At 36.8% G+C, this 14631-nt stretch overlaps 1 protein-coding gene across 1 annotated transcript in view; it reads right to left on the bottom strand.

Annotated features, from left to right (window-relative positions):
* RASA2 (RAS p21 protein activator 2) overlaps nt 1-14631 on the bottom strand; it is a 118315-nt gene that overhangs the window by 86705 nt on the left and 16979 nt on the right. Inside the window, exons 2-3 of the mRNA XM_057545522.1 lie at nt 6901-7018; nt 2475-2578 (exon numbers count right to left, since the gene is read on the bottom strand). Of these exons, the coding sequence (XP_057401505.1) occupies nt 2475-2578; nt 6901-6977 (181 nt within the window). The 5' untranslated portion in view covers nt 6978-7018. The remainder of the gene's footprint in view (nt 1-2474; nt 2579-6900; nt 7019-14631) is intronic.

The following is a 14631-nucleotide window of genomic DNA, read 5'->3' as shown; positions in this document are numbered from 1 at the left end:
ATGTCTGTTTAATTGAATTAAGGGTGGAGCCTCAGGGGTGATCCATAATTACGGGTTTGCTACACAGAGAAAAGTCTACATACAAGAAGTCAGAAGGAAGACAACTAGGAAAATACAATGTCATTAAACTGCCTTTTCCTTGGCTTTCAACAAGTTGAATAAGCAATCCGAAGAGTCTAATGTGACACAGAGGCAGATGAGGATTGAAAACTATGAAAATGCCTTTTGTGACAAAGTATTTGTTATGTATATAGCTGACAGAAGTTAACATATTTATCAAATATGGATGCATAAGAATAAATAAAAGATAAAATTCCATCCAAAAGAAAAATAAGCAAAAGAATTAACAACTAATTCATAGAAGAAAAATGTAAAAGAGCAATAAACATATGAAAAATTCCTCAAGTTCACTAATAATCAGAAAATACAAGTTAAAATGAAATATTTCTTTCACCTATCAAATTAGAAAAATAATTTTTCAATGATAATATCCAAGAATGACCAGGGTATGGTGAAATGATTACGCCCATGTCATGTTTGGGGGAATGTAAATTAGTGCAATATTTCTGGGAGCCAATGGAAAAATATATATATATAAAAAAACTTAAAAATATTCAAACGCTTTGGCTCAGTATTTTCACCTCTAGGAATTTATCCTAGAAAAAAGACATGCAAAAATGTATGCAGAAGGATGTTCATAGCAACACCATTTAGAGTAACAAACATCTGGAAACATAAATCTCTACCATGAAAAGAGTGGTTAAAATAATACATTCCTATAGAAAGGATATTTTAAAAATTACTTGTGAAAAATATTTAATGACATGGGAAAAGGATCATTAGATGATATTAAATGAAAAAGGAAAAAAACTTGAATAAACAGTACAATGTAATAATATAAATGTGTGAAATAAAGAATGGGAAGAAATACACTAATTATTAACTCTAGCTGTTCTTACGCAGAGTCATTACCAATCCCTTAGAACATGTAATAATTTTACAATTAAGAGAAAGTATTATTGTTTTTAAAAGGTTATTTTATCTGCTCTAAAATGATTTTTGGCAAACTTCAAAAACAAGTTTGTCAGAAAAATGAACTCAGATTATAGCGATTTAAAAAGAAATAAGTAGTAAGCAGAAGGATATAGACCATTTGTTAAGGAATTCAATAGCAAAAGCAGAAACAAATTAGACGGTAGTTAAGAGGTCAAAGCCAAATAAAGCGTAATCATTAAACTGTAGGAGATGAGCATGTTTCAAATGGGAAAGGAGAGGTGGAGATGATGACATTCAGGACACTAAAAAGGGAGGGTAATGCATGTAAATTACAGACCTCTACCTGTCATTCAAAGATAGTGGTGCAAAGACCATGGACGTGACAGTATGTGGCCAGTTAGTTTTGTCCTAGTCGATGCCTACAGATCATACCTCGAACAATTACTTAAGAAACAGTTACCGGTCACCAATATAGCCAGAGAGAAGAATATGACTAGATTAAACCGAATTACGACTTCTATTAGAAAAACTTCAAAAACAGATGTTCTTTGTTGGGGATCAAATACTGTGATCTTTGTAAAAAACATTCTCTGAACCATTCAACAACATTTACAGAGCATTTACTAAATATAACGCACTCCGGCAGTGACAGTCTCTGCCTTTATAAATGTCATATATATTCAACTAGAGCACCTAGACATTAAACAACAAACTGATTTGTCAAATCAGATTCATATAAATCAGAGTTCTACCCAGGATCAAGCTTTACTAATAACATAAAAGAAGTAGACAAATACACTCTGATACACCTGAAAAACAAACAAACGGATGAACAACTCTAATGAATACTATAAAAAGGGACCCACCAGGTACTATGGAAACACATAGCACCATGAGTAGGGGGAGACCGGTTATGTCACTTCCCTGAGGAAGTGTCACCCAAGCTGAGCATTCAAATTAAAAATCAGATCCACAGGGGCTTCCCTGGTGGCGCAGTGGTTGAGAATCTGCCTGCCAATGCAGGGGACACGGGCTCGAGCCCTGGTCTGGGAAGATCCCACATGCCGCGGAGCAACTAGGCCCGTGAGCCACAACTACTGAGCCTGCGCGTCTGGAGCCTGTGCTCCGCAACAAGAGAGGCTGCGACAGTGAGAGGCCCGCGAACCGCGATGAAGAGTGGCCCCCGCTTGCCGCAGCTAGAGAAAGCCCTCGCACAGAAATGAAGACCCAACACAGCCAAAAATAAATAAATAAATAAATAAATTAATTAATTTAAAAAAAAAAGAAAAGTAAATGAACAAATGGTACAATAAAGTTAAAAAAAAAAAATCAGATCCACAAATGAACATGAAGTCTACAGGAAAGGGTTAGAAAGTTGAGAATATATTATTCTGTTGTTTTCAACACTTTATACTTAGAGAAAGAATGACTATAAACACCAATGTTGTGATTAAAAGACAATTCTGAATAGTACATACCTATACGAAGGTCTCTTTGTAAAACATTCTTATCATAAACATAGAAAGACAAATACTGGAAAGTTCTTGGAATCTCAAAGTAAAATTCTTCACTGAAAAATGGGCTAGAGAGAAAAGGGGGAAAGTTCATTAAATTTAAATTCAACAGTGTCCTCCTATAATATTTTCAATGAAATAAATTAAAATTACAGATTAAACACCGTAAAGAAAAGCTTCAAGAGTTCCAAAATAACTCTCTATGCTAAGTTTCAACTAAACCCTGTATAAACCAAGCTGAACTCTGAAAGGACCTCGATTGCCAGGCTGGGCTCTGAACAAACAGATTTTCTGGAGTCCTGTGGACAGAATATCCAGTAACTGCCTGGGGTCATGCTCACCTAAAGTGGACACAAATGAGAGCTGAGGACAGTGTCATTCACACCATCATCATCTCAAAAATATGTAAACCACAATAATACATAACACCTAAAATGAATAATGCTATGTAAAATGTTATTTTAAAACATACTTAAAAAAATTAAAATACGTTATTTTTAATCAACTTTATTGAGGTATAAACCACATAAAATAAAATCTAATTTAAAGTACAGAAGTTAATGACTTTTGATTAATTTATAAACCTGTATAGCGTCCATCCCAATCAAGATATAGTAACACTGCAACTCCCCACAAAGTTCCCTCTTGTTTCTCTGCAGTTACCCCATCATACCTGTCACAGGCAACCAGTGATCTGATTTCTAGCACTAAAGATCTGGTGTAGGATTTCATATAAATGGAATCAAATAGTATGTACACTTGTGTCCAGCTTCTTTCACTCAGCTTAACGTCTATGATATTTGTTCCATCTTGCTGTGTATATCACTAGTTCATTTGTTTTAAGTGCTGGGTAATATTCCATTTATGAATATTCTACAATCCATTCTCCTAGTGATGTCATTTGAGTTGTTTCCAGTTTGGGCTATTAAAAATAAGGCAGCTATGAACATTTTTATACAAAGCTCTTTTATGTGTTCAGTTCTTTTGGACAGGTAACTAAAAATAGAATTGCTGAGTTAAAAGGTAGGCGAACTTTTAATTTATGAGAAACTGTCAAACTGTTTCCAACGTGGCTGTACTATTCTGCACTCCTACCAGCAATGTATGAGAGCTCCAGCTGCTCCACATCATTGTTAACTTTTGCTACTGAAAGTCTTTTTAAAATTAGCTACTCTACAACATTATAAATCAACTATACTTCAATAAAAAGTTGTTTCGAAAAAAAAATTAGCTATTCTAGTGAATGTGACATGATAAATGTATATACCTGTGTAATCTCTACCCCAATCAAGATAAAGAACAAAGTTCCCTGTGCAATGACTCACTCCATACTGTCACGGGAACCAGTGATCTGATTTCTGTCGTGACACATTATGTTCAAGAATGCGTAGTGACAGAAATGGTTTTAAACTGTATTTCCCTGATGACTAACGATGTTGAATATCTTTTCCTGTGCTTGTTGCCCATTTGTATATCTTATTTTAGGAACTATTTGTTTGAGCTTCCTCCACATATTTTAAAAGGTTTGTCTGTCTTCTTATTGGGTTTTCGGTTTGTTTGTTTGTTTGTCTGAATAAATTCTGGATGCAAGCCCTTTGTCAGAATATTTCCTCCTAGGTGTGGCTTGCCATTTCATTTTCTTGACAGTGCCAAAGAGCAGAAGGCTCTGATTTTGATAAAATCCAGTTGATCAGTTTCCCTCTTTTATGATAGGTGCTTTTGGCATCCTAAGTAAAGAAATCTTTGTCTACCCCCAAGTTGCTAAGAGTTTCTCCTACGAAACAGCTTATATTTCTAAGTTCATTTTAAGAATGCTCTTTTGATATTTAAATTCTCCTATGAAGAAATGAATCTCTGAAATTCTAGTTAACATCTTTTGTCAAGCGTACCTCTTTCCTGAGAATGTTTAAAGAACAAAAGGTACTTTAAAAATGTCAGCATAAAATGCAATCTCTTCAGGATGTCACAACTTAAAGAGAAGCTAAAATGCAAAGTAAATGACTCTTAAAGAAGTCATTTCTGACCCTGTCCAGAAAACAGTTGACTTAGCTTTTTAGTTGTTATAATACCTGGTCAACTTTTGTCAATATATTTTTCACTTCAAATGTAACCAAAATAAACTTAAAAGGTGGTCTGTCAAAATAGTCTTTCCAATTAGTCTCAATATAGAAATCAACAGAAAAACAACTATTAGGCAAAGACAGGTTTAGGTGTTTTTCTCCTTTGCATCATTTTATATACAATTGAGAATTTCCTTTATATATTACACAACCACACTCAAATATTATTTTTAAAACACATTCTAAAGCCAAATAAGAACAAGATGAGAATTATTCACTAAGTCATCTGTATCACTGTATCATCACAATCTCAACAATCTAATCCCCACATCTGGGCGCCCACATCTTTATTTTATAAATAAATTAATTAATCAATCCATTTGAAAAAATGTTTTCAACAACGTTGGTTAGAAGCAATAACTAGACATATAGTTTTTTTATAAAGCAATACTCTACTGTTATCACTGACCTATAATCCTGCATATCACTCCTAAGGAAATTCCTGGTGTGGGGAAGAGAAGCACTAGGTACAAGAAGTATTGCTACTCAAGTTGTTTATAGACCACCTACTTCTTAAAAGGATTTGAGGTAGAGATTTAGGAGCTATGGATTCCATATGTGACTCCTACTTACCTGCCATGAAAAATTCTATATCCAGACTACCTATAAAAACTATAATATTCAGAACCCATAAAAGATCTAAATGATATCTACTGACTTTTGACTTAACAGCTTATCACAACATTCACAAGGGTAGAAAACACTGAAATTGAAAGCAAGGTGAGCAAGGGTTTATACTACAAATTCTTTCACCCTATTCCACAAGGAAGAATGCTAGGAGGCACCTAGAATCCAAGAAACATGTGGTCTAATTATATTGAAATGACCTAAGGTAACCATTGCTAGCCTTAAAATATCTTCCAAGTTGCTATGCATCTAGCATAATAATTTAAGATGGATAAAAATACTTGGTTTTATCATTTCCCCCACACAAATATCTGGAAAGGCAGGCAATAGTTTTGGAAAAAAAGTAAGCTTACTTTAGTTACTCATTTACAAAGCTATATTACATACTAGAAGCTACCACAAATATTCAATTTATTGAAAATTACTAGTTTTGTATATAACTGATTTTTGTGTGATATGGAATCAACATACATTAAATAACAAATTGAGATTTAAATAGTTTCAGGTCCCTATCCCAGTTTTGTTTCTAACTTCCTTTATTACATGCACAAATTATTCAGGCTTTTGGTGACTCAGTTTCATCATTTATATAAATAATTACAAATTCTAATACAACAGGGATAGGTGATTTACGATTAAAGATGTGAAGTATATTACTTCAAATCTCCTTGGGTTACTAAATATTTCATCCACCATACGTTCATTCCAACAACTCTTCATTCCCTTATTTTAACTCTTGTCTCTGAACAAGACTGCATCCTTCCAGTACAGCTCTGCACTAGAATTATATCCACAAACACTATTACAGGGAAGAGGTGGCACATTTCAATTTTATGAATTATAATTTACTATGATACTCTCGCAGTGCTATTAGACTTCCAAAAAATGACAAATCTACCTAAGAGTTCATTGCCTTACAATGCCCTACTTAGTTAAGTGACTTCTATAAATGTTAAGGGGTAATTTACTCTCAAGAGAAATAAAATAATGATGTACTTTGAGAAAAGTTCAAATGAGTGGGCAAAATTTAGCCTAGAGAAAAAACTGAGGTATATGGTAGTTGTTTTCAAAAACTTGAAAGAGTGTCACGTGAATGATGGATTAAACTTGTTCTCCAGAAATCCAAGGGACGGAATTAGGAACAATTAAGAGGAAGATACATTTTGAGGCAATGAAAAGCCACATGAAAGCAAGCACTGTGGCTATCTTGTTCTTGTGGATGTATGAATAAATAGCACCCAGCAAGTTCTTGGCATATGGTAGGTTCTCCTTTTGACAGACATTAATAAATTAAATGTAAGAGCTTTTCAAGAGTCAGAATAGTTCTAAGACCTAACAGGCTGCTTTTAGGAGGCAGTGAACTCCTTTGTCACTGGAACATTATTAAGCAAATGCCATATGACTACTTGTCAAAAATAATTGTCGGGAGGAACTAAGCATAAGGCATTTAGTCCAGCTCAATGAACATTACAGTTCCTTCAAACTCTGAGATTCTGTAACTCTAAAAATGAGCTCAGAATCTAAAAGGAAAATAAAAGGTTCAGATGAAGAAAGTCTTCTTGATGATTACAGTCAGGAAAATGTGTAAAATTTTTTATTCAATATATATCATATGAATGATAATTTACCAATTTTTTACAAACCTTAAAGATTTTTCAACAACTTGGGTACGATAAACTTCTTCCTGGTCCAAATTTATGGTGCAGAAACAATCTCTCATTTTGTTGGGTCCAAGATATGGCAATAAATTTTTCGCTTCACCTGTTGGCACAAAAATTAAAACTGGTGTTAAATATCACCAGCTGCCTCATGCTAAGCCTTATATGGGACACATTAAATCCAAAAGAACATAAAAGATATAGCACAGAAGAAAAAATTAGTGATTAAGAAAGATAATCAACTTGGTCTAAAGGAATCTGGTGAGACGAAGGGAGGAGCTGTGTGTAAAGGGGCATGTGAGGTCATGTTATACCACCGCATCCCTGATCCTAGAAAAGAGCAATGTCCCCATTTATGTCCTCATCCCATCCCACCAGTACGACCCTAAAGACATGTCTCCACAATTAATCCCCCTTTCCTGTATCATTAATTTTCCTCTCTACTGGATCATTCCTGTCAGCTCATAAACTTTGATATTTCCCAATTTTAAAAAAAGCACAAAAAGAAAAAAAAAAAACTCCCTTGACTCCGTCTCCTCCCTCATGATATCATTCCATTTCTAGACTCCCTTTCACAGCAAAACTCCTCAAAAACAATCATCTCTAGCCACTGTCTCTAATTCCTCACCTTCCATTCATTCTTTGACCCTCTCCAATCAGCTTTTAACCCCATGACAACAGTGAAACTGCTCTATCTAGGGTCACCAATGCCTTCCATATTGCCAAACCCAATGGCATTTCTCTGTCCTCATCATACCTGATCTGACAGCACTATTTATTTAATATAAGTGAATGCTAACATCCCTCCTTAAAACTCACTCTTTTCTTGGCTTCCACAACACAGTAGTTTTGGCATTTCTCCTACATCATGGACCTCTGCTGACTTCTTTCCCTCCTCATCTCTAAATGTTGGAATGCTTCAGGGCTCAGTTCTGGACCACCTTCTCTTCTTTCCCTATGCAAATTCCTTCAGTATATGGTGTTCATGCTGATGCCTCCCAGATATGCGTTTCCAGGCCTGATTTCTCCTCCTCAACATTAGATATGAATACTCAACTGCCTCCCTGGATATCCAGTAGGCTTCTCAAATTTAACAAGTCCCAGACAAACCATCTGATTTCCTCCCCTAAAACCCACTCCTCCCCCACTCTACCACCATCTTCCTCTCTTTTTCTCACCATGCTCCCCAAACCTCCCACCCCCATGTCCAGTCCGTCAGTAAATCCAGCAGAACTCCAAAATAAATCCCAAATGCAACCACTTCTCCTTGCCTTCATTAGTATCACCCTACAATCCACTCTCCATCAAGGAGTATGATCTTTTAAACATACTATTCAAGTCAATTACCCCCCTACTCCAATGCCATTCCATTTCACTTAGAATACAATTCCATTTCTAAATGCCCATTTTCATGGTCTACACAGCCCTACTGAACTGTCCTCTCCTCTCTGACCTCTTCTCCTCCCACTCTCCCCAGTGTTCACCTTCCTTCCATTCATCAACCATGTCAAGCTTGTTCGAGCTTAGGGCCTCTGCCTGAAATGCTCTAACCCTACATCTTCATATGGCTGCCTCTTCCTACCATTCAAGTCTCAGCTCAAATGTCACTTCCTCAGAAACCTTTCCTGACTATTCTATCTAAAGTAAATAATCCTGCTACCATATTCTATGTCTCTGTTTTCTTCAGAGCCTTTACAACTATCTGGAACTCTTAATTTTTACCTAAGTGTTTATTTCTGGTTCCCTCATTCTTTGAGAGTTCTTGGTTCCCTCATTCAATGCCTGAGAACTTAATGAGCCCCAAGATCTAAAATAGTGACTGTTAAATACCGAGAAATATTTGCTGAATGAATATTAAAGAATCAAGTAAGTCTAGTTTCGAAGTTCTTGTGAGATGCTCATTGGCTAAAAGGACACACAAAACTGGGGGTGCTGAAATCAGACACCAGTGTACTAAATTAGGAAAGCAATGTAGTTGGCATAAGGGAAAGAGCATTTCCCTGAGAATCATGAAACCAATGTTCCTGTATTACCTCTGCTATTAAGTGGACAAATGACTTCAGACAAATCTCTGAAGAACAGTTTTCCTAACAAAAGTCTGGGCTAGATAAACTCAAGTCTCTTTCTGCTTACCAACTTTAAAACTAAAGGCCAGGGACTTCCCTGGTGGCCCAGTGGTTAAGACTCCGTGCTCCCAATGCAGGGGGCCCGGGTTAGATCCCGCATGCCACAACTAAAGATCCCGCATGCTGCAACTAGAGAACCCACATGCCGCAACTAAGACTCAGCACAGCCAAATAAATAAATAAATAAATATTTTAAAAATAATAAATAAAACTAAAGGCCATTTAAACCAATATCTTTTAAAGAAGTCTAGCAGAAACTTAAGAAGCACCTATGAAAAACTCAATAAACAAATGATTTTTTTTAATTAAAATTAGAAAAATCAGGGAACAGTCCCTCAGAGCTATCTGAGAGGCTGTCTCTCAGGCTTAAGTCCTGAGTAAGTCCACCGAATAAAACAGAATTCTCGAGAACTAAAAGTAGAATAAAATAAAATTAGAAAAATCAATGGAAAGGCACCAGTAAGATACTCACTGTTATTAAGTTTGTCACTGAGAGATTAGGGGAAAGAAATCAAGTTACCAACGTCATAGAATAAGCATCTCAAGTCAAAATAAAGGAATCTAATCTTTTAAATGACCCCCAACTTGCCTAATATGGGTTGGCCTTTACAAATTCACTAGTTTCCTAACAGGAAAAATAATATATATTTGAATTTGTATCCATCCAGCTTCTCTTCCTCAAAAGACTACATGTCCCCCCCTATTATCTACAGCTCATCCACCTACCTGTGCTCTCTCTACCCCATTCCCTCCTTCTCACTCCAGGACACTGCCCAGCAATTCTGTTTTCATTACTTTCAACCTTCTCCTTTAAGTCTCTCCTTCTTTGCCATCTGCCCTCTGTGTAATCCAGAGGGTCTGGGTTGTTGTTTTTTTTTTTTTAACTAAAAATCCACCTAGGTCACCATATAGGGCCTGGAATATAAACAAATTTGGAATTAAATCATAATAAACATGCTCCATATCTAATGAGGGAATCTTAAATACTAAATCACTGCCCTTGAACATGTTGCTGTTTCATTCACACCAGTGCGATTTAAGAAAACTACACTATATCAATGTACACATATTCCACCGCCCACCTTTCTAAGAGGGAGACAGTGGGGATTATTTTGTCTGCAGAATCCAATGAACTTGACATTATCAGACATTTACTCAGAATAATTAAAATTCAAGTTCTAAGTAATATATAAAATGCACTCAACATCACTTCCTAGAAAAGCAGTTGTCATAATCTTTGAATATCTGTCACTAATGTTCAAAATAAACTACACTGAAAAGTAAATTCATCTAATCAATGCCAGATCACCAATCAATCATGCTAATATATGTTGATTAAGTCAGCTATCAAGACTTTAAACTGTAACTCCAAAATACAGTGGTAATTAACTGGCACTTTATAAAAAACATACATCAAAGTAATTAACTGTCACTTTATTTTAAAAAATCAAAAGTGAAGTAACTAATGGTTAGAGAATTAACAAAAATAATGTTGTACTCAATATATCTCTAAGCAGAAAGATTAATTTAATAGCACACACTTTATATTAAGCTACACAAAGAAGTGAGGAATTTTAGAAGATTATACCTGTCCTGTGTGTGATATTTTCACAGGGCCTCACTAGTTCTAGTTAATTATTGTATATAAATAAGCAAGTGCATTGGACAAAAACCAAACAAACAATAAACTACTGCTCCTTAAAAGGCAAGCTTCCGGAAAACTTATTCTATAATCTCTGCTTCAATCCTTCCCCTCCTACTCACAGCCTAAACCTACAATTTGGCTTCTGACCCTATTTCTTTACTAGAACTTTCAAGAACACTAATAATATTAAGTGCTACCAAATCAAGTGACTGTTCTTCTGGCCCCCACCTTATTTAATCACGCTTCAGTGTTTGATAACACTGACATTTCCTCAGCTTAGGTAACCCATTCTAATTTTTTTTTTTGAACTCCCTCTTTCAGGCTTTTCATCCACTACCCACACTTTAAATGTCAGGTAACTTTGGGCATCCACAGACCACTAAATTCATCATACAGGTGGAGAACCAATTTCAGGCATTTTTTAAAATATGTCATTATAAAACAATTTAAAAAATATACTAAAATACAAATACTTGTAAGCTTCTCAACATTATTTGATGGTATTACGTGCCATCATTCTCAATTTATCTATAGCGCCTTTGATGACGGCTAGCCTTCAAGAGAATCAGGGTCTGTATCTGCGGCAGATACGGTGGGTCAGCGTTCATCATCTGTTACAACGTCCTTTGGCGTATGACTGCCTGTACTGCAGAGACTAGAAAGCTAAAAACGACATTTCCCAGCCTATTTTGTAGTTAGGGTTGTGGATGTGATTTAAATTCCGTTAATTAGATGCACTCGCTGGAAATTTGGAGGACAAAAAAGAAGAGAGGTTGCATTTATGTTGCTTCTACTAGCAAGTACTGTCATGGAGATGTCCAAGTTTCCCGCAGTAGCACTGGCTGCAGTCCTTGTATCCAGTCACAGGTTTCATAGATATCAAGAAGAAGGGTACAAGGCATCCATTCTGTCACACAGATTGTGGCCAGTGTGGCTTAGCTCTAGGGCCAGCAGCAGCAGGGGAATTCCCTGGCAGTCCAGTGGTTAGGACTCCATGCTTGCAGTGCAGGGGGCACAGGTTCGATCCCTGGTCGGGGAACTAAGATCCCACAAGCCGCACGGTGTGGCCAAAAAATAATAATAACAATAATAATAATAATAAAACCTACTTCTAGAGCGAGCAGCAGTGACAACAGTTTACCGATGAAGATGGTTGCTTGTTGTTGGCTGTTTCCTAATAGTGGAAGATTCCTGATCATGGTAGAGGTGGCAAGGTTCTAAGACTAGCAGCTAAAAGTTACAACTTCCTAATTTTGCAGGCACCTTTCTGATCCAAAAAGAGGTAGTAAATCCCTTCGTGGCCCAGATGCAATGTGGCTTTTGAATGTCATTCTTGAAAGTTGGACTAGAGTCTATTTCTTCGGTCTTTCTAACAATTCTGTAAGCCACTTAAAATCTTTTATTTAAAAAAAAAATCTTTTATTAAATCTCTTTCTGCTTACACTAGCTAGAGTTGATTCTGTAACCTAATCCTGACTAGCTTTTTTTCTTATCCTTTCTACCTTTTCCAACAAATTTGAAAGTCCCATCTCACATTACTGGTCATCCGAGTTTGGTGAGTCTTTCAACTAGATGTGGCTATCTGGATCAAACATGGACTCAGAAATTATAAAGCAGTATCTCACTGACAACCACTTTTAGTGTTCCATTAGGCAATGAGTTGAATAGCAGAGCACACTCAAAAGGTGAATGCTTCAACTTGGGAAACGGAGACAAATGGATCCTAACTCTCTGCATGGTTGTATCTGCCTTTGGAAAACATTTCTTCATTTCCTACTGCAGCATTTGGATGTGGTTTTGAAAACATGCTCAATAATACAATATCATGTTTCCATGAATTTGGGAGTGCCAAATTCTCAACATCCAAACCATGTGCACCATTTTGAGTACCTCCATCTTATCCTTAAATTTACACATCCTATTTTGACTCTAAAGTAAAAAGATTAAAATGTGTTCAAGACATTCAATATACTGCTAAGATATGACACTTGAGCAAGACAGCTGAAATAATGGAAATAGTTTTTACTTGCATTTGAATGAAAGTAGAAAATGATTTTAGCTTATTCTTGATTTTAAAAATTCTGTGCATGCCAAGGTACTTCAATACGCAAAGGTAGATACTTCCACAAAGACAGAGGTATTATTGGCCCTACAGCAAATAGTATAGCTCTGACTACATTTACAACTGTTGCTATTTCCTTCAACAATGAATCAAGAGCAGGAGGCATATTATTGACGAAACAACCGTTCCTCTATGAAGAAAGGAGGCTGGCCTTCAAGCACAACATCTTATACTCTGTAACAACACCATTTCTTGTTGAATTCATAACTGGTACTCTTTAAGAACTTTTCACTCTACATGACTTACAACATAATTGTTAACCAAATTTTTTAAAAAAATCTTCTCTCCTAAAGCATGGATTTTTAGAGATGAACCTAATCCTCCACCGGGCATTTCTTCTCCCTCGCAGATGTACTGCAAGTAGGCCAAGAACACCTTCACACTACACATCACTGGTTTTGTCAACCATAAAATGAAATAGCCGGGCTTCCCTGATGGCGCAGTGGTTGGGAATCTGCCTGCCAATGCAGGGGACACGGGTTCGGGCCCTGGTCTGGGAGGATCCCGCATGCCGCGGAGCAACTGGGCCCGTGGGCCACAGCTACTGAGCCTGCGCGTCTGGAGCCTGTGCTCCGCAACGAGAGAGGCCGCGACGGTGAGAGGCCCGCGTACCGCGATGAGGAGTGGCCCCCGCTCGCCGCAACTGGAGAAAGCCCTCGCACAGAAATGGAGACCCAGCACAGCCAAAAATAAATAAATAAATAAATAAATAAATAAATTTATTAAAAAAAAAAAAAAAAAAAATGAAATAGCCGCCTGCCCATTCACGTGACAGTAATTGTTTCTCTGCATCATACATATCTTGCAACTTCATATACAGAGTATATAACAAAATGCTGTATTTAGCTTTGATTCCCTTCCTTCACACTGTTGCCAGTTACTTTTTTGATATGTAAACATATATATCACCCCTTGCTCAAAAATCTTCAATGGCTCCTCCATATCTACCACTGCCCACCTTGCAGGATAAACCTAAAGTTCCTTCGTCTGGCATAAAAACCCTGCATAATCTGGCACCATCTACTACTTAACCTTTACCCCCAAAAGTTATGCTCCAGCAGTACTGTACTTTTAGTTCCTTGAAAACCCTGTGTTCTCTCATGCCCCTGTACATTTGCAACACTATCTTCATTGCATGGGATGCTCTCAACTGATTTTTTTCCTCCCGAAAGCTCTGCTTAAGACCATCTTTGTAAAGTCTTCCCTCAACTCCTAGGTAGGCATGTCACCCTTTCCTCTATTCCCTACTGCATCTTATATGCACTTCTACTCTAAGGATCGTATTGTATTGCACTTGTATTTCATTCAACAAATATTTATTAAGTGCCTACAGCATGCCAGACACCTTTCTAAATGCTGGGAATATAACAATGAACAAAACTAGGTCTCTGCCCACATGGAACTTTTATACAGTTGAGACAGCGGGGACAAGCATCATAAACTCTTCAACAAGTAAGTATATAATATTTATTGCCATGGAAGAAAATAAAGTAAGGTAAGACAGTTAGGGAGTGCCAGGCCCAGAGGGTAGAGAGGGAGGAGAGCAATGTTATTTTATACAGGGACTCAAGGAAGGCCTTTCTGTGAAGATATTTGAGGAGATACTTGAAGGAGGTCAATGAGGGAATGAGTCACGCAGATACCTGGGGAGAGAGACAGACTAGCAGGAACAATAAAATATGCAAAGGCCCTGAGACAGGATAGTTTGGCACACTGAAGGAATAGCAAGGAGGCCAGCATGGCTGTAAAACAGTAAGCAAAATAGGAAGAGCGAGGAAACAGTAAGAGATGAGGTAGGATTGGGAAAGGAAACAGGTTAAATA

This window comes from Balaenoptera acutorostrata, chromosome 4 (assembly GCF_949987535.1).
Source record: "Balaenoptera acutorostrata chromosome 4, mBalAcu1.1, whole genome shotgun sequence".
Classification (NCBI taxonomy): domain Eukaryota; kingdom Metazoa; phylum Chordata; class Mammalia; order Artiodactyla; family Balaenopteridae; genus Balaenoptera; species Balaenoptera acutorostrata.
This window is presented reverse-complemented; position numbering and strand designations above follow the sequence as displayed.